General features: G+C 42.1%; 2 protein-coding genes across 3 annotated transcripts; both read left to right on the forward strand.

Annotated features, from left to right (window-relative positions):
• The first annotated feature begins 705 nt into the window (after positions 1–705).
• actr6 (actin related protein 6) lies at positions 706–6,983 on the forward strand. Of its 2 annotated transcripts, XM_044192286.1 has the most exons (11): positions 713–942; positions 1,918–2,035; positions 2,145–2,213; positions 2,394–2,517; positions 3,591–3,726; positions 3,808–3,864; positions 3,990–4,088; positions 4,430–4,508; positions 4,592–4,763; positions 5,358–5,496; positions 6,432–6,983. In XM_044192286.1, the coding sequence occupies exons 1-11, from the start codon at positions 875–877 to the stop codon at positions 6,559–6,561; spliced, it is 1,191 nt and encodes a 396-aa protein (XP_044048221.1). In that variant the 5' UTR covers positions 713–874; the 3' UTR covers positions 6,562–6,983. The 2 variants fall into 2 exon arrangements, with proteins under 2 accessions (XP_044048222.1, XP_044048221.1); XM_044192287.1 differs by lacking the exon at positions 5,358–5,496 and having other exon boundaries at positions 706–942.
• A 3,440-nt stretch (positions 6,984–10,423) lies between these two features.
• On the forward strand, positions 10,424–17,716 carry sycp3 (synaptonemal complex protein 3). Its single transcript, XM_044192294.1, has 8 exons — positions 10,424–11,106; positions 11,208–11,292; positions 12,005–12,039; positions 12,351–12,468; positions 13,145–13,244; positions 15,600–15,698; positions 15,985–16,089; positions 17,436–17,716. The coding sequence occupies exons 1-8, from the start codon at positions 10,980–10,982 to the stop codon at positions 17,487–17,489; spliced, it is 723 nt and encodes a 240-aa protein (XP_044048229.1). The 5' UTR covers positions 10,424–10,979; the 3' UTR covers positions 17,490–17,716.
• Positions 17,717–20,146: the final 2,430 nt, after the last annotated feature.

Raw genomic sequence — 20,146 nt, forward strand, 5'->3', positions numbered from 1 at the left:
CCATTTCTGTCTGGGTAATTAAATTCAAACATGTCCTCATTAGTGTCCATCCAAAGCTCTGTCTGATTCTTGCAGGGCTGACGCTGCATGCTCCATCATTATCAGATCTCTAAAGTCCTTTAAGTGTCCTCACTTCCCAGTTCAGAAGTATTACACAGTACGTTTCACTGTAAGAAAAGCTATCAGTTGTTGTGTTATTGTGTTTAATTCCATCCACTCTGATCCCTAACAGACATTAAACAACAAAATATAAAGACAAATCGATTAATCGATTAATCAAGAAAATAGCATGGAGATTTACAGATAATGACAATAATAACTAGTTGCAGCCATAATAATATTAAAATGTGATACAGTCCTGATCTGTCTTTACTCTACAGGCTATACGACTGTTGTTTCTCTTCGTTCTTAATTTTACACTCGACCCCAACATGAGCTGCAATGATGATGTACAGTACATAACCACAATACAAACTGTGTAAATAAATCATTGTCACGTTCATGTATTTATAATTTTATGTATTTATAATATGCAGTGTTAAAATAAGCCTGTTTTACACTTATTTTGTTACTAAATATTCAGTTCAGGAAAGATGAGACCTGTTTCCGCCCGACCCTAAACCTCGTATCTGATTGGCTATACCAACCGCCAATGAGCATAAAGGAAAGGAGCCGAAGATCTGATTGGCTGCCCCACAGCGTCATGTCTGCCGCAAACAGAGAATAAGACGAAGCTGATTGGCGGGACGAGTAAAATAAGTCTTAATGGCGGAGCCTTGTGCTATCGGAAGTGTAGTAATGTGCTCTGTTTTCTGTGTCAGTAACTGGTGAATACATTTGAATTGTGTGTTTTATGTGTCAGTACAGGCTCTAAATGGCCACGTTAGTTCTGGACAACGGAGCCTATACGGCGAAAATAGGATACAGTCACGAGAAAGTCAGGTAAGTTTATGTTAGCAAGGTAGCTAACGTTACCGCTAATGATAATAAACAGTCGGTCAAGCTAATATAGTTTATAAAGTCCGCTTTTAATGATCAGTAATATACATAAAGTAACGTTAGGCATCGCCCTAAGAGACAGCAGCGTTCCTGTCTCTTGTGCGGAGAAAACCTAACGTCAAACTCCGTTCAAAAACGGTCGTTTTGATGTTTTCAGTGGTTTTTAATAAACAAACCCACGATGCAGAACATCACTTAAGGCCAAATATGAAGCTTCAGGGCTCGAACTGAAATTCGGCGTAGGGTGAATACACCAAGAGGCCTTTATACAGGCGACATGTTGAGTTTTAGACAGGTTTTAGATTTTGCCAGATATTCTAAAGTGTGGCGTGGAAAAACAACAGCTTTGTATTCATCATAGTGTCTAGGATACAACAACAAAGATGGGAGTTTGGGATGTATTTTTATTGTTGTTTTTGCTCTTAAGACAATACAAATACACAGAAGCAATTTATACTAGTTATCTATAAAACACAGTGCGATACACCGTTAAAAGTCACACATTAAGAACACAGTACAATGCTTTCACTTTTGTTAAAAACATTTTCTTTTCACCTTAAAGTCAGTTTGGCTAATTGTGGTAGTTTCTCCGTTTAAATAAGAATGAATGAACTGCTGATGGTGATTTTTAGTCAAGTTTAAGTTGAATGTAATCACTAAAAGCTAAGAATTCACCATAAACTGGGAGACTGATTATGAAGACAATGCTTGATATCACAGATTGACACTGAGCTCATTTCTGAAGCACTAAATGTGATCTTTTGCGGTCACTGACACCTGTATTTAAAGATCATTGCTTTCTGATAATAAAGGCAGCAGAGCAAAGCCACCTAATGTGTATTTATTGCCAGTCTTCAGCACCCGGCGGTCAGATCCCCGAGGCTTTCTCAGCGGGACCTTTCTCTCTTTCTCCCTCAGCGTCATCCCAAACTGCCAGTTTCGCTCCAAGACGTCCAGATTAAAAACCTTCACAGCCAATCAGCTTGATGAGATCAAAGACCCGTCGGGTCTCTTTTACATCCTCCCCTTCCAGAAGGTGAGCGAGTGTAACCGCACGTAGAGGCCGCAGCTTTACAGTATCCGGTCCCGTCTGGACCCTTTCAGAGGTTCGTTCTCATGTGCTCGCTCCTGTTCTTTCTCTTCAGGGTTATCTCGTCAACTGGGACGTCCAGAGGAAAGTGTGGGATCATCTGTTTGGAAAGGAGATGTTTAAGGTTTATAGTTGGCTTCATATTTGTCCACCATGTCTTTTCTTCACCAAGGCTTTTTGGTTTGTTCTTCTGGAAACGTGGGGAATATTCATTGTCTACTAATCTGATCTCATGTGATTTCGTCTCCTCCTCCTCCTCCTCCTCCTCCTCCTCCTCCTCGGCTGTGGGCTCCTCTGGGTCCAGGTGGAGTTCGCAGACACCAGCGTCATCATCACCGAGCCGTACTTCAACTTCACCTCCATTCAGGAGTCGATGAATGAGATCCTGTTCGAGGAGTACCAGTTCCAGTCGGCTCTCAGAATAAACGGTGAGTCAAACTGGACGTTTAACAAATCTAGTGAGACGGCGCTTTATTTCTGCACCTACCGATTCCATTTTCATTGATTAATCGAACGACTAATTTATCGTTTATTCCAAAGATTATTTTTTTATTACTTGATTAATATAGCAATTAATTTACCCAAAAATAAATATCAAAAACTTGTGTCATTAATTTTTCAACATTTAATTCAATAATTAAAGTATGCACTGCGGGGCGTTATTCTGCAACAAACGTGTATTTGTCTGCTGATGAATATTCTAATATCTGCAAGAATAAATTAATATATTACCCTGTTTCTAGCAGGTTATTTCTTATGTCACCTTTTCAATTCTACATGATTCTCCACCTTATTTTAGTGTTTACTCACAAACCTTTAATCTGCTCACCTTGCTTTTCCCTTCACTTCTCCACACACACACACACACACACACACACACACACACACACACACACACACACACACACACACCTACACCTGCTCGCCCCGCCTCTTCCTGTTTCTTCTTCCCTGCTTCCTGTAATAAAAGACCACCAAAGGGAGCGATTACATTGATTGCACTGCAGCGACTTATTCGTAATGTCTGATGTGATATGTGATTGTTTTGTCTTCTGTATTAGGCGTCTCACACTGCACTTTGCCCCGGGCTAAAAGCAGTCTCAAAACCTTCTTAGTCCCAGACTAGCCCCCTTTCACACTGGCACAATCCTGGCACATTCTTACCCCGCCTTTAGGGCTCGCTGCTCCGGAGCGGGGTTAGCCCAGAGTTTGCGAGGTTATCTCCTGAAAATTGACTGAACGTGGGGTCAAAAGGTGTCCGTGTGAAGCGGGTAAACAGATGTAAACATTAGGGACATTTAGCCCAGCTAGCAGACGTGCAGAGTGAATCCTACAGCCCTGGGTTAAAGGGGGGGGGTGAAAAGGGGCTACGTTATTCCAGGAAGATGCAGTGTGAGAAGCCTCTTCTTCTATATTCTGATGATGAAGTGAAATCAGTCAGTCAGTGTTCTGGCTGGCAGATATCAGCTGTGTCTACTCTCTGCTGGTCTGTGTTCTCCAGCGGGTTCTCTCAGCGCTCATCACTACTTCCACTCTAAACCCTCGGTGCTCTGCTGTTTGGTGGTGGACAGTGGCTTCTCCTTCACCCACATCGCCCCCTACTGCCGCAGCAAGAAAATGAAGGAGGGCATCCGCAGGTCAGAGGACTGCAGCAACATCATTAACCTGCAACAACAACAACAACAACAAAATGCTGATTGGTTTGTTCTGTCTTCCAGGATCAATGTAGGAGGGAAGCTACTGACCAATCACCTGAAGGAAATCATTTCATATCGGTGAGTTGACCTCAGCACTGCTGTTGTCTCGTTGTTTGGTTTGACTCTGTGGCTCTCAGCTGGTAGAACAGCGGCTCTCTTCATACAGATCAAATAAAACTAAATAATCTCTCTCGTCCTCGCAGCCAGTTACACGTCATGGATGAAACTCATGTGATCAACCAAGTGAAAGAAGACGTCTGCTACGTCTCCCAGCAGTTTTACAGCGACATGGAAATGGCACAGTAAGCCCAGACACACCACAGAAACACAGACAGCAGATTTAACTAAACAGATTTCAGGCTTAGCTTAGCATAAAGACTGGAAACAGCTAGCCCGGCTCTGTCCAAAGGTGACAAACTCCACCTCCCAGCTCCTCTAACGCTCTCTGATTAACATGTTCTCTCTTGTTTGCTTCATCTGTACAAATCAAATATGTCCGTCGGCCAGCTGGACTAGATGAAGCACTTTCTCCGCTGTCATCTTCATCCTGAGCTCACTGACTGCCTGCAGCCCGTAGTGCGGTGTTTCATCAGGAAGTCCCTGATGAAGTGAGTGACAGTTGTTCTGTGTGGTCTGTTGTCAGGATGAAGGGGGACGAAAACACTGCGATGAGGGATTATGTTCTCCCAGATTTCAGCTCCATCAAAAAAGGCTTCTGCAAGGTGAGAAAGCATTTTCAGTATCTGTCTTTGTAGGTTGATATTACAGAGTGACGTGTCTGCTGCTGTCCTCGTTGGTCCACCAGCCACGAGAGGAGATGGTCTTCAGTGGAAAGTACAAGACCGGAGAGCAGATCCTGAGGTTGGCCAACGAGCGCTTTGCTGTTCCTGAGATGCTCTTCCACCCGTCGGACATCGGCATCCAGGAGATGGGCATCCCAGAGGCCATCGTGCACTCCATCCAGTCCCTGCCAGAAGGTCAGACCACATGCTGCGTTTTCTGCTTTAGAGATCGAATTTAACAGCAGTCTTTAAATACAACCCTCGGCCCTCGTGTGTTAAGTGTAAACTCGAGACCGGCAGCCTCGCTCGCTGCTTGTGGTCTTGAGGCGTGAGATCTAACATGACTGGGGGCCGGATACTCGCTGGCTCGTGTGTCCCCTGGCTGTCTGACGTCTGTTTTAAAATGTGGGACCCTTTTTTTGATATATTGGACCAGACGTTGCTATATGGGTATTCATGTATATGTACTTACTAATATACATGATTCTTTTCATTATATATTATAGAGTTTATTAATTACTTATCTTGAAGCGATAATACACTGCGGCCTTCTGTTCTTACTCATCTTTTTTCCTCAAATTTGATTGCTGAGAGCTGTCAAATTCTCTTTTCCTTTTTATTATTTATACATTGTTAAAATCTTCAAAAATAAAGTTTAAAAATAAATACAACCATTGGTGTTGCGTGTCAGTTACAGCTGATTTATTTACTGTATGTCCACATTCAGTTTACATGTTGAGCAGTGAGTTTCCAGTGCGTGACACGCGTCTGTGTGTTTCCTGCCATCAGACATGCAGCCACACTTCTACCAGAACATCGTCCTGACTGGAGGAAACACTTTGTTTCCAGGCTTCAGAGAGCGGCTGGAGGCAGAGCTGCGCTCCCTCGCCCCCGCCCACCTCCCTGTGTCAGTCCTACTACCTGCAAAGTAAGTTTGATTTATAGTTGGACGTTAAGGGGTTGTCACAACTTCCCTCGCACGAAGGAAGCTGCAGTTTCCTCAAAAATATACTGACGCGTGTTTACGGGGAACTTCACCGATTTTCCACCTCAGTGCGTCTCCAGGTGTTTCCAGGTGTTGGGGAGTACTTCTGCACATGTTTTAGGAGCTGTGTGCAGTCTGATTCATGTCCTCAAGTGATGTCACTTGAGTCGGCGTCGGTCGGGGCTGCAGACTAATGAAACTAAAGTGTTGGTGTGGAGTCAGAAAGCAGCGAGCTCAGCAGAGCTCTGCAGCCGCTGCTCGTCTCTGCTGCAGGCTACATTAGCCGCTACTAGCATAACACACCACAATCTCACACCCAACTGTCAGCGGGAGAGTTGCATTGTGGGTAACGTAGGCGGCAGGTTTTGACAAGGAAGAAGAATGTGTGGAATATAAGACTCTGGTTCTGCTGCGTCGATTTTAAATCCTTCTTTTTCTGTCCATCCTGAGTCCGACGGAGTTACAGGAGTGAGATGATAAATCAGTGCAGGACTGTTTTTAAGGAAGTTGAAGAAAGACTCAGTTATCGTCTCCTTTTCAGTAACGCACGGTCACAGTGGATGAAACGCGTAAACACAGCGACTGCACAGAAGAAGTCTCATATTTAGAAATGAGACGAGGCGAACTAGAAGTTACCGGGATGTAACTCCAGTTCTACGAGTAGCCCACCGTCCCGTATAACACAAAGCAAATAACAGAATGTAAAGTTACTGTTGGGACTATAATTAAAGCATGATGCCTCCATCTGAACTATAAATCTACAGCAGCTGACTGGAGCTTCGGTCTGAAGGCTGAGTGCTGACAGCTGTCAAGTTGTACTGTATGTCCCGTTTCACTAATGTATACATAATTAATGGTTTCACTGTCTTGTCCTGCAGTCCGATCTGTTATTCATGGGAAGGAGGGAAGCTGCTGGCCCACAATCCGGACTACGACGAGATCGTGGTGACCCGAGAGGACTACGAAGAGAACGGACATTGTGTTTGTGAAGAAAAGTTTGATATTTGAGGTCTCTGCTGCAGACTCTTCTGCTTCGTCACGGACGTGAAAACAAACCTGCATCTGCGAGATGAGAGTCGGACGACCTGCCAGCTGATGTTTATGTCGCAGCTCTGATTCACTTGGTGACGCTGCAAAGTGCATTCAGACACGAGAGAAATGAAATGTTTTTCTCCAGCAGTTACGTTTTATTTCAGTGTTAGATTTTTATACACGTGTCTGCGCTGATTGTTCTTCTGACCTTTTTGTCAGAAGAAGAAGGTGCTGGAGCCAGCAGACGTTGTGGCCTCGAGCACTTCTGAAATGACATTTTAAGACAAAAATGCTGGTAATACTTGAGCATTAACATTTAAATAAGAGCTGTCTCGTGTCTCTCCCGGTTTGTAATCTTTGTTTTTGGCCACATGCCATTTAAATCTGCCTTTACAAGATGTTCAAAGTACTTTGATTTACTTCCGAGAACCTACAACAAACTCATTTGGTCTAAACTTTCTTTTTACTGACATTTACGTGAGCAGCGTACTTACACGGGAGCGGTGACTCATGGGTCGCATCATGTTTCCAGCAGTTTTATCGGGCGTATCGCAGCCTAAAGTAAAAGTCAGTTTGTCCATCCAGTTTATTCCGCTGACAGTGAGTCAGGTCGTCCGCAGACGCTTCTGTGATGGATTTCAGTCAGAAGCATTTAAAGCTTCGGTTTATCTGGGACTTTCCGCAGGTATAATGTGACAAATTATCGTTTATTCCAAATATTTTCATTATCTCAATATGAAAAATTCAAAGGGCACAAAATATGACTGGAATCTTTTTTTTAAAGTATATTTTGGAGGTGAGAGAAACGACGTGACGAAGGCTCGTGGCCAGCGCCTTAAAGGGACAGTTCACCCCAAAATCAAAAATACATATTTTCGTCTCACCTGTCGTGTTTCTATACTTAGAGATTTGTCGTGAGCAGTTTAATGTAGGAACTATTTTCTTTGTGCCGATCGCTCCCACATGAAACCGCTTGTTCTTGAAATCTTGAGTCAGGATTTCTGGAAAGACTGTTTTTTATTTTTTGTCGCTTTGAGCTCCACAAGCCGTCTAGTCCCATTATATTCAACACGTGCAGACGTCTCTACGGCCGCTATCTCCAAAACTCTGCAGCTCACACCGAAACTATCCAGGTGATAAACAGCTCTGCAGGTGAGAGGAGACGTGTAGTTTAGATTTTGGGGTGAACTGCCCCTTTAAGTCTTTTTTAAAGAGTCTCTTTGTAAAGAGGATGGCCGGATTATTACAGTGGCAGGGTCCACTGTGATATAACATCTCTGTACAGTTATTCAGCTGTCGGGGAGCCTCGGGGGCAGAGCTGGTCTGTTGTAATCTGGTCTGTCCACAGCTCAGTCACTAATGGGCCGGGTATTTATGGGTCTGTTATAAAAACAGAAGACACTTATCTTTTTAACATATTTTGGTGAGGAAGATACAAAAACAGGGTTTAACGTGACTGCAGACTGTCTCCACAATGTCTAACAGGAACTCCCAGCTGTAACTGCATGTGAGAAATGTCTGGAAAACGTCCATATTAGTATTTTTGGAAGTTTTTAGTCCGTTAAAAAAAAAAACTACAGTACTGCAAATTTATTCCCAGAACTATTCTGTTGTTTTCTACGTTTTACGGTGTTTTCCACCCGGCAGTTTGAAACTGGCCCAGTAGACGGTGAGACATGTTAACACCTCGTTATCTACATTTTACACTAAAAATTATTTATTGACTTATGAATCAATTAGCAGAAGATTAATCAGCAGCTGTTTTGATGTTTGAAGTCGTTTCTCCTGTAAATCCCTTCCTGGCTGCAGCTCCTCAGATGTGCAGATCTGCTGCTTTTCCTCTGAACGACTGTAATAACTGTGATGTTTGTTAATAACGTCGAGCTTCGGACTGTCGGTCGGACACGACGACACGGTGAAGGCGTCGCTTTGGGCTCTGGGTCGTCGTGACGGCGTTTCTCACCGTTTTCACCAGTTTTCCAAACCGATCGATCGATGGATCGACGGAGAAAAGAATCAGCAGATGGATCCAGAATGAAAAGCATCATCAGCTGCAGTCCGACACAAACCGGTTCAACATGAGCTCCAGCTCCACCAGCTGCAGCAGCAACATCCTGCTTTACATTAATGCACGAGGAATAATAACCTGATGATAGAATATATAACAGCACAGCAGCCACAGGGACGCTGCACTGCTTTAATGCTTTAAGGGCTTTTTCCTGATCACACTCTCACACTTTCACTGCAGTACAGTGTTGTATTAGTACCTTTACTGCAGTACTGTGTTGTATTAGTACCTTTACTGCAGTACAGTGTTGTATTAGTACTTTCACTGCAGTACAGTGTTGTATTAGTACTTTTACTGCAGTACAGTGTTGTATTAGTACCTTTACTGCAGTACAGTGTTGTATTAGTACCTTTACTGCAGTACTGTGTTGTATTAGTACCTTTACTGCAGTACAGTGTTGTATTAGTACTTTCACTGCAGTACAGTGTTGTATTAGTACTTTCACTGCAGTACAGTGTTGTATTAGTACCTTTACTGCAGTACAGTGTTGTATTAGTACCTTTACTGCAGTACTGTGTTGTATTAGTACCTTTACTGCAGTACAGTGTTGTATTAGTACTTTCACTGCAGTACAGTGTTGTATTAGTACTTTTACTGCAGTACAGTGTTGTATTAGTACCCGTACTGCAGTACAGTGTTGTATTAGTACTTTTACTGCAGTACAGTGTTGTATTAGTACTTTTACTGCAGTACAGTGTTGTATTAGTACCTTTACTGCAGTACAGTGTTGTATTAGTACTTTCACTGCAGTACAGTGTTGTATTAGTACTTTTACTGCAGTACAGTGTTGTATTAGTACCTTTACTGCAGTACAGTGTTGTATTAGTACTTTCACTGCAGTACAGTGTTGTATTAGTACTTTTACTGCAGTACAGTGTTGTATTAGTACTTTTACTGCAGTACAGTGTTGTATTAGTACTTTTACTGCAGTACTGTGTTGTATTAGTACCTTTACTGCAGTACTGTGTTGTATTAGTACCTTTACTGCAGTACAGTGTTGTATTAGTACTTTTACTGCAGTACAGTGTTGTATTAGTACCTTTACTGCAGTACAGTGTTGTATTAGTACTTTCACTGCAGTACAGTGTTGTATTAGTACCTTTACTGCAGTACAGTGTTGTATTAGTACTTTCACTGCAGTACAGTGTTGTATTAGTACCTTTACTGCAGTACAGTGTTGTATTAGTACCTTTACTGCAGTACAGTGTTGTATTAGTACCTTTACTGCAGTACAGTGTTGTATTAGTACCTTTACTGCAGTACAGTGTTGTATTAGTACCTTTACTGCAGTACAGTGTTGTATTAGTACCTTTACTGCAGTACAGTGTTGTATTAGTACCTTTACTGCAGTACAGTGTTGTATTAGTACTTTTACTGCAGTACAGTGTTGTATTAGTACCTTTACTGCAGTACAGTGTTGTATTAGTACCTGTACTGCAGTACAGTGTTGTTTTAGTACTTTTACTGCAGTACAGTGTTGTATTAGTACCCGTACTGCAGTACAGTGTTGTATTAGTACCCGTACTGCAGTACAGTGTTGTATTAGTACTTTTACTGCAGTACTGTGTTGTATTAGTACCCGTACTGCAGTACAGTGTTGTATTAGTACTTTTACTGCAGTACAGTGTTGTATTAGTACCCGTACTGCAGTACAGTGTTGTATTAGTACCCGTACTGCAGTACAGTGTTGTATTAGTACCCGTACTGCAGTACAGTGTTGTATTAGTACTTTTACTGCAGTACAGTGTTGTATTAGTACCCGTACTGCAGTACAGTGTTGTATTAGTACCCGTACTGCAGTAGTGTTGTATTAGTACCCGTACTGCAGTACAGTGTTGTATTAGTACTTTTACTGCAGTACAGTGTTGTATTAGTACCCGTACTGCAGTACAGTGTTGTATTAGTACCCGTACTGCAGTAGTGTTGTATTAGTACCCGTTACTGCAGTACAGTGTTGTATTAGTACTGATACCAACGCCGCCCTTTGAACCGCCGCCTCGCGCTCTGGTTATGGCGGGAATCCAGCAGAAAGTCGGCGGCGCTAGCTGGGTTAGCATTGTTGGGTTAGCATTGCTGCGTCAGTTTGTGTTTAACCAGCTGAGTCTAGCCTCATTCAGAAAGTAACAAGTGTCTCAAAGCCAGAATAGGGTCCGTTTGATTTAAAGAATTGACTAAAATTAAGTTGTGTCCGTCTGTTAATGACAATTTGTTGCCAGTCGTAGCTTTATAGCTAGATCCATTAGCAGCTAACGCTAAGCTAACATTAGCAGTTAGCTGGGTAACATTAGGCGCCATTAGCAGAGTCCAGGTTGTGTTGGTTGGAAGAATGGCAACAGCCAGAAGACAGATGAAGAAAAAACACCCAGAAGAAAAATCAGATAAAAAAGTGTTTGATTTTACTCAAGAGGATGAGAAGAAGGAGCTGAGCGGTTCAGAGGACGACGCTAGAGACCGTAGGTGTAACTTTAGCTTTAGCTGGTGTTAGCTTTTGACACCTGTTTAGCTATTAAAAAGGACATTAACTTTGAATTTTGATGACTGTTGCTGTCACAAGATGAAACTCCGATAGTGGACAAGTTGGCCAAGAAGAGACCCGCAGCGGACTTTGAAGAGGAGGCGACCTGTGCAGTCGGTGTCGGGTACTCCATATCAATACTGTTTCTCTGCAGCTTTATTTAGCCAGCTAATGCACTGAATGTGTGCTGATCCTGTGCACTACAGGCCTCCAGACCAAACATCTGCCCGACATTTAGCAGGACTGACTAAAAAAATATTTCCTGTCAGGTGGGATTTAAATAATCAATGAAGTTATGACGCTGTGGCTCGTGCATAAATGCGCGCAGCATCTCTGTTAATGGGGAGAGGCTTCACCTTACTTCACCCACCTGACCCGCGGATTATCCGCAGACCCCGCGGATATAAATACTGGGAGCAGCGCTTTTTGCTGTCGGAGCATCGATGTTCTGAACTGAGACGTTAAAAAAGGACAATGTGTCCAGTAAACACGCCCTGTGCCGACAGGTGAGCGGCAGGTGCCGACAGGTGCCGACAGGTGCGCGGCCGGCAGAGCAGCCTGACGCACTGAGGAGTCGGAAATGATAATAAATCTAACACTGCTCATAATATAGCCAAAGAAGAGCTTTCTTTTACTAAATTCACGTCCATTAAAAACATTTATCTGCACCTTTTATTCCTGTTTAAAATCATTTACACGTGTTAAGAAATTACCAATGTGTATAACTGCCTGAAAATGTATTGTTGGATGCACCTAAATTAAAAAGTTAGTCTGGAGCCCTGCAGTAGCTAAAGTAGTTACATATGAAAAACGTGTTTCTCTTTCCACACTTTCAGGAATGAGGTACAGTCCATGCTGGAGAAATTCGGAGGTAAGCAGGTGTGTTCAGGTGTGTGCCCGACTGTAGCGTTAGGTCAGTAAGTAAAGCTTGAAGCTGAACTTTTGGACAGATTTATAGTCTTGTTTACTTACTCATTGATCAGGTATTTACTGAGTGAATTTTATACTGTAGTCCTTGTTAAGAAAACACCAATACACCTGTGCAGGTTGGTAAAAACACTAGAACAAATGTGTTTATACTCAGCAAAGCATCAGCATCCAAACGCACGTACTGTATTGACACCAGTATTGAAAGAGCTTTTCCTTAGTGTGACAGAAACATGCAGTGTTGTTTGCTTCCAGCTGATATCAGCAAGGTGATGCAGGCCAAGAAGAAACGCCTGGAGTGTCTGACAAAGAACTACATGAAGGGAAGCCAGCACAAACTGGAGCAGCTGTGGAACAACTATCACGGCCAGAGGTGTGAGCTTCTCCACAACACCTGATGAAACCACTGATATCTGTAGGAAATGACGTCACTGCCGCAGGTTCAAACATAAGAGGACAACACGGCCGACAGTTAAAATGCCACAGTATATTAGGTGGAAAATTAACTGGAAAGTAAGAAATGATAGAAGTTACGACATTATGAACTTAAATGATAGAAATGTAATAAATAAATTACTGATTATTTTAGGGATGCTCAGATATATTGGCCGATGTTTGTGTTGTGTCGCATCAATTTTTTAATAAATAACCAACATTTTGTGTTGGTTATTTGTATTTGTTGATTAGCAGCTAAAAAAAGAATCTTTTTCATGTGAAAGGTTATATTAAAGGTTGTTTAATAAATCTGATTGAATTTATGCTTATTCAGAGTTTGTGCTGAAGGGCTGAATGACTTTAAAACAGTTCAGTTATTCTTTTATAATGAAGATTTCTTTGTTTCCACGGCACAAAAGGGGGAATAAACAACAACAAAAACAAAATACACATCGGTATCGGCCCAGAATTTCACAGTCGGTGCATCTCTAGATTATTTACATCACCATTCGGATCATTTCTCAGATGAAAATATTAAATAAATCATCCAAATGGCCATCAGCTGTTCAACACAACCTAAAATGGCTGAGTTTGAAGTGTGTGTGTGTTTGCAGGCAGAAGTTGAGTCAGCAGTACTCGCAGCAGGTGTCCTCGGCGCTGCAGCAGTGGGAGGCTGAAGCCCAGCGAGCTGAGGAGCAGGAGGAGAAGCTCAACGTTGGTTCACTTCCTTGTTCGACTGGTTAGATTGGGCCGCAGGTTTGATGCTCTGTGACCTCTAGTGAAGGATCCTATCCAGGCTTAGAGCTCATCTTGTGACGCAGGGTTCATCACCAACAAGGGTGGATTGTTTTAAAGTGATGGTTGATCCTTGAGTTGTAAATACGCCCGGCCATATATACACTTAATTATCTTCATCGGTCGTTAAAGCTGCTGCCGTTTTCTCGGGTTGCACCGCTGACTTAATATATAACCTTTATTTAATTAGGAAGTCACATTGAGATTAAACCTCCTAGCCGAGACAGCAGCATCCAACACATAACAGGAAGAACAACTTCCGATCACAACAGCAACAATAGGCACGACGACAATACACTACATTAATATTAATATAATTAACAAGGCAGTGATGTTGAGTCGTGTGTTTGTTAGGTAATGAACTGAACCACCTGCAGCTAGCAGTGACCACATCCCTAATTCTAAGTTTAAAAGGGTGGGAGATTGAGCTTGGCCTGCAGATCGTCCCAGGACCAAGGGCTGTAGTAGAGCACTTGTACTGCAAGAGGTGCTTCAAACTGAAGCCATTTGTGCGACCTGCACAACGCTGCCACAAACGACTGCTTCAGACTCGCACAACCTGCGCTGTGATCCAGACGGGGCAGAAATGAACACTTTTATAGTAACCGTAGAAAAGGTTTCAGTCGTAGTCGTCTGGACGCTGTTTTCAGAATCAAGACGTTTCGGCTCCCATCCGGAAGTCATTCTCAATTGTGAAAAAAGAAGGTCAGTTTCAGGTGAAACTAGCTATTAACAGATACTCAGGTAGACTCCTCCCTGAGGGCGGGGCTTAAGCAACAGAGTAGCTTAAATTTCTGAGTTCTCAGACCATTTTCACAATTGAGAATGACTTCCGGATGGGAGCCGAAACGCCTTGATTCTGAAAACAGCGTCCAGACGACTACGACTGAAAGCTTTTCTACGATGAGTTATTAACAGTCCTGGACGAATGAGGGACGACACCGTCTCACTTTTATAGTCTCCTAAAGTTCACTGAACTGTGTCAGGGCGGTTTGTCTCCTTTTCCACGCAGCGTTAAATTCACCAAACCGTTTTTGGCATCCTGCTTTGAAGCCTCAGTATGTACCCTGCCACTTCGATTTGTTAGAATCAGTCGTGAGGAATGTCGCTGCCTCTTGCCCTTCACAATATGAAATCGGTATGTTTTATCCACTTTTTGTTCACATCATCACATTGTGAATAAATATATAAAGGACACAATGAAGAATTTTGAAGGAGTAAAAACATTTGCAGAGGAACAGCAGTAAATCTCAGCCGGTAGTCTGTGGCAGCATCGTGCAGTTTGAACAGTTCAAAGCGTTTGGTGATCGGACACTGCCTGAAAAGGGAGAGTAACTACCTCGGCACAGTTTCGTACATTAGATGATTATTTGCGTTTACATATTATATGTATTTACATAATGATGATGTTTCGACTAGTTGACGTAATGACATCACACCGTTACGCAGAGCAACAACGAGCCGGGCTGAAAGTAATAATAATAAATAATAAAACTTTATTTATAGAGAACTTATCAAAACAGAGTACAAAGTTCTTCACAACAAGAGAAATAAGATACCACAGTGAATGATGAAATATAAAGAAATAAAATACATAAAATACACAGAAGCAATAAGATAAACAATAAAATAAGCAGTTCAGGTAAAATCAGGATCTGCTTTCAGATAAAAATGTGTTTTGAGACGAGACTTAAACGAAGACTCTGACTCAGACAGCCTGATGTCTTCGGGCAGGTTGTTCCAGATCCTCGGGGCCCTGATGGCCAAAGCTCTGCCCCCCTTAGTTTCCATCCTGGACTCGGGAACAGACAGGAGACCCCTGCCCGAAAGTAACTCCCGGCTCCCCGGTGGAGGAGCGACTTCAGTAGTGGAAGTGGTTTGGTTACAAAAGATCAGATGTACAACAAACCACGGTAATATGTAAGACGTGCGAGAAGACTAACAACAAAAGGGGGCAATGCAACAATCAAGAATATCATTATCACAGAAATATCGTGATATTATTTTAGCCCTGCTGTGTGAGGAAGTCCTGGTCAGGATCAACACAAGAGTCAGCAGTTTGCTTCTATGCGTTTACAGCAGGAGAGTCAACATTCATGAGACGTCAAAACTGAATATTGCTATTTCATAGTGCTGTAATTGATTAAAACGTGATTCATAATTTGTCACTTTGAAGACGTGGTGCATTAAATACGTGTAAATACCATAAAACTTGTAACTAGAATACGCTCAGTGCTCTCCAGGGTTCACTGACTCTGTTTCTTCTGGCTGTAGAATCTGTTCAGACAGCAGCAGAAGATCCTGCAGCAGGCCCGCGTGGTGCAGAACCAGAAGCTGAAGACTGTCCGAGAGCTGTACGAGCAGTTTGTAAAGGTGGGGCCTTTGAAACCTGTGTGAGGATGTGGACTGTTTTCATGCATCGTGTCACGTTCTGCCTCCTGTTGTTCTCCCGACACCTGCAGAAGGAAGCGGAGGTCCATCGGATAACGTCTCGGTCGTGTTTGTTAGCTGGGACGGTGTAAAGTTAAAGGACATTCAGTCATTAGAAACAGAATGCAGAACTGCAGGAAGGACACTTGAGTCGGATGTATTTGTCTACAACTCACCTGAGTTTTTAAATGAAGAAGTCAAACTGAAGCTCTTTCTGTATTTCCTCCAGAACATGGAGGACATGGAGAACAGCCACGAGGCTTTCCTGCAGGGAGCGCAGCAGGAGCTGAGGAAGGAGATGGCCACCCTGCAGAAGAAGATCCTCATGGACACGGTGAGTGCAGATAGTGGACTCACGGTCGACATATCTGTTAAATGCTGACAACAACTGGTGTGTGGCAAACAAGACTAAATGAACAAAGGGCTGTTCTCAGAGATTTAATTTGAAATAAGTTCTCTGTGTAGAAGAATATTTTTAAAAGAACGCTGTTTTCCAGAGATTTCTGCATAAAATATTTGTCAGCTGTTATTGGGCCAGTATTTCTCTTATCAGCACATCCCAAACTCAGTCGAGCAGAGTAAATGTATTGACAGAAAATTACAACTAATTAAACACGCAGTATGTAATTTCTGCCGCTAGCGGTCTCTCACATACAACAATAACACAAGACCGGTGAATCAGAATCAGAAATACTTTATTGATCCCTGAAGGGAAACTCTTTGTTACAGCAGCTCACTGTCAGTCAGTGCACACAGGAGAAAGTACTAGCAAAAAATATAATACACTATAAAAACAGGTCAGAAAATAAATAAAGTACCAGGTGGGTTTACCGGTTGATGATGATAATACAGTATAATAATACAATGTAATAAAATCAGTAATAAGTAGTGGTGCATGTACTGTCGAGTTAAGTGTAGCTTATTGAGATTATTAAGATATTGCACAGACTAACATGGGAAAACTAAATATTGCACGAAGTTGCCCAGGTCCGCGTCTCAGACACGTTACAAAGGACGCAGTAAACTCATGATGATGATGCTACATCGTGAACAACAAATTCGTGTTGAAATCACAGAAATAAACAAAAGAAACGTCGCTGTCAATAAACCTTTTTCTTATATATATATATATATATATATATATAATATATAAAATACACTGTATCTCTCCAGCACCAAACGGGAAACATTCTCCCACTAAAATAGCGCAGCTAAACAATGGAGGCTGGTAGCGAGTTGAGGCGACGAAATCCAAAAAGTGAAGTGTGGAAAGTATGAAAGTACGGAAATAGAGTTTATCTTTATGGATTATACTGATGCCAAATTGACAAAAAGACTGTCGACATATGACGCCTTTTATCTCGTGTTTCTAGAGTTATGTGTTTTTGCGGACACGTAAGGAATCATTAATATGTCACATTTCTTAAAGGGAGTCTGGTGTAATGTTTTCCCCGGGAGCTTCAGTTTAACTGCTAACACTGTATGGAGCCTGTGTTTTTAAACGTTTAGTCACCACCACAGAAACTCTAGGGAACTGCTAAGGTATGATACGGTTGTCTGACGTTGACTGCGGTTAGTTATTGGTTTGATTACTAATAATAATGTGTGTTTGTATTGATTACTGCCAGTGTCTGATCAGGCTAATCATCACATTCATGCTGTCGATATTTGTTTCCACAGCAACAGCAGGAGATGGCCACAGTCCGCAAATCGCTGCAGTCCATGTTGTTCTAGCCTGCTGTTACCACGGCGACGGAGCCAGTTCCTACTTTAAGGGTGCGTTCTAGGTTGGTGTCGTTACCATGGTTACTGTAGTTGTGTTCTGTAGCGTTGTCACGGTTACGTACTGTACCTTCTGTAAACCGTATTTACAGAGTTACGTTGGCGTGGCGACTGTGTTCTCTGCTCTGTTACAGTAACGGTTTGTACTTGTTTAATAAAAACACTGATGAATCGTTTAACTCGGTTGTTGTAGTTCGTTCTGCAGCGAGACAGAGCAGCTTGCTGCGACTGTTTCTCGTGTCTGTCCGCCTGCCGGGTGTTAGGGCACGTTTGGAGACAAAGCCGTCTCTGTTACAGCCGCTCTGCATCAATCAGCTGGTTACAACTTTAGACAAAAGAGCCGACGAGCTCTGCAAAATCTAAAATCCGGAAATCATCTCGGCCCTCTGTGGGAGAATCAGAAACATGCTCGGCCCGCTCTGGTGTTCAGTTTAATAATAATAATGATAAACATTAAGCGTGTTGGGACAGTCCCACTCCTTCGGGCCGGGAAATAGAATGATTTTCTGCATTTTAATACCTTTTTTAAGGATGCAGATGTATTTTTATTCAGTAGTCATAATTAAACACTGAGACCATGAGAGGATGTCTGTATAAAGAAATGATAATAGAATAAATAACCCACTCGTACCTCAGGGCCCTTTGCTGGCAGCCGGGGGCCACAGTCAACTCCTGAAGTTGTATTTTAAGAACCGCTGAAGGACAACACCATGTGACCGTCTGTTTACAACCACCGAAACTAGAGGGACTGTCAAGGTTTTACACTAAATAATGCAAAATATTTTGATTATTATTTAATATATGTCGAATGTTAAAGTTATGACCAAGGTTGCATCTCCAACCAGACGGAGTGGGCAACTGGCCCCAGACCCTTGGGGGCCCCTGGTTGTTTGTGTGGCAATTAATTTTATTTATGTACATTTAAATTTGATTCATTACAAGATAGTTTGGTGATACACCTTAAGGTGTGTTAAAATCTAGTTTTCAGGAATCAGAAATACTTTATTGATCCCCGAGGGGAAACTCACAGCGCACACAGGAAGAGAAGCACTGAGCAAAAACTATAACACACTATAATACAGGTCAGATACATTACAGTTTTTTACAATCGCTTTGACAGTTTTTTCGATACATTTAACAAGTTTCCTAAACTCTTAATGCACCAACACGCCTAAAACACACAACTGGCAAAATGGTTAATTTCATGCTCAGAATCACACGTTGTAAACTAAACCCCCAAAACTGATTTTCAAAATACAATAATAAACTAACACATTATACACTGCGTCTAACAAAACACTGCAGACATGTTTTAAAATCAAATAATTATTCAAAACACTAACACATGTTCTCTTCCAACAGGAACATTTAGTCAATCATAACACAGTGACAGAGAAACACTTTCAGCAGCTGAAACGACAGAAACTGCAGTCTTCTGTGAGTCAGGTCTGCCCTGATACAGCAGACAGGATACTGGATTGATCACAGATTGAGTTCTGCATCGTAGTTTCTTTTGAAGCCTCTACATCGTAGTTTCGTTGGGTTTAGTAAATGCATGCATATTGTTCCTTTTCCACAGAAGATCAGCCCAAAGAGTTCTTTCAGAACATGTGATCATGTGACTGAAACACCTGAGTGTGGTTCCTGATGGGAATCAGCTGAGATTTATATATTTGCATAACTGCAATCAGCTGTTTCTCATTAGCAGTGGGATAAAACACAGGGAATATATTCGTGTTTGCAGCTGTTCGCTTTGACTTTAGCCTGTGTAAGTTACGTTCAGAACACGATGTTCTCTGTTCTGACACGCAGCGTGAAAGCGTTTGTAAATCTGACTGTAAAGTGTAAAGTTGTTTTGGTCGAGCTCGTGTGTAAAAGAAGTTCAAGCGTTTTAAATCGGTGTTAACTGTGTGCATTTTGTATCAAAGCAACAAGACGTGTGTTAAGTGTTTAGCCTACAAAGACGGATGTTGTGCTAACGTGTTAAGAGTTTAGGAAACTTGTTAAATGTATCGAAAAAACTGTCACAGCGATTGTAAAAAACTGTAAGTACCAAGTATAAAGTAAGTGTACAAGTACAAAGTGGGTTTAGAGGTTGATAAGTATGTACGGTAATAATATAAGTAATAAGTAATAGTGCAATATTTAATTTAATATCTTTATAATATTTCAGTTTTCCTTAAACAGATTTGTGTTTAACCAAATGATCACAAACTAGCCGACGTACCGGACAGCAAACCTGGGCAGGAAGTGTTCCACAGAGACCCTGGTTGGTTCGGAGAGTCGGGTGTAGCTCAGAAGGCCCTCAGTAACAGGTTAATCCAGTCCAGGTTCAAGCTACATTTATTTCTCCAACACACACAACATAACTACAAATATTAAAAACAATATGTGCGGTATATATGTAGATTATACAAAGGTAGTGGTATGGTTAATATGCAAAACCAGCATGACAGAAAGCTCCACGTCCTTTATTTATTCTTTTAGATTCAACTTTATTGTCGTAACACGTGTGCGAGTTCAAGGCAGCGAAACAGTTCAGGTCCAACCAGAGGAGCAAGTGCAGGATATGAAGTGTGAGCGTAACTGCAGGATGGAGCAGTGTCATG

This window comes from Siniperca chuatsi, linkage group LG4 (assembly GCF_020085105.1).
Source record: "Siniperca chuatsi isolate FFG_IHB_CAS linkage group LG4, ASM2008510v1, whole genome shotgun sequence".
NCBI lineage: Eukaryota > Metazoa > Chordata > Actinopteri > Centrarchiformes > Sinipercidae > Siniperca > Siniperca chuatsi.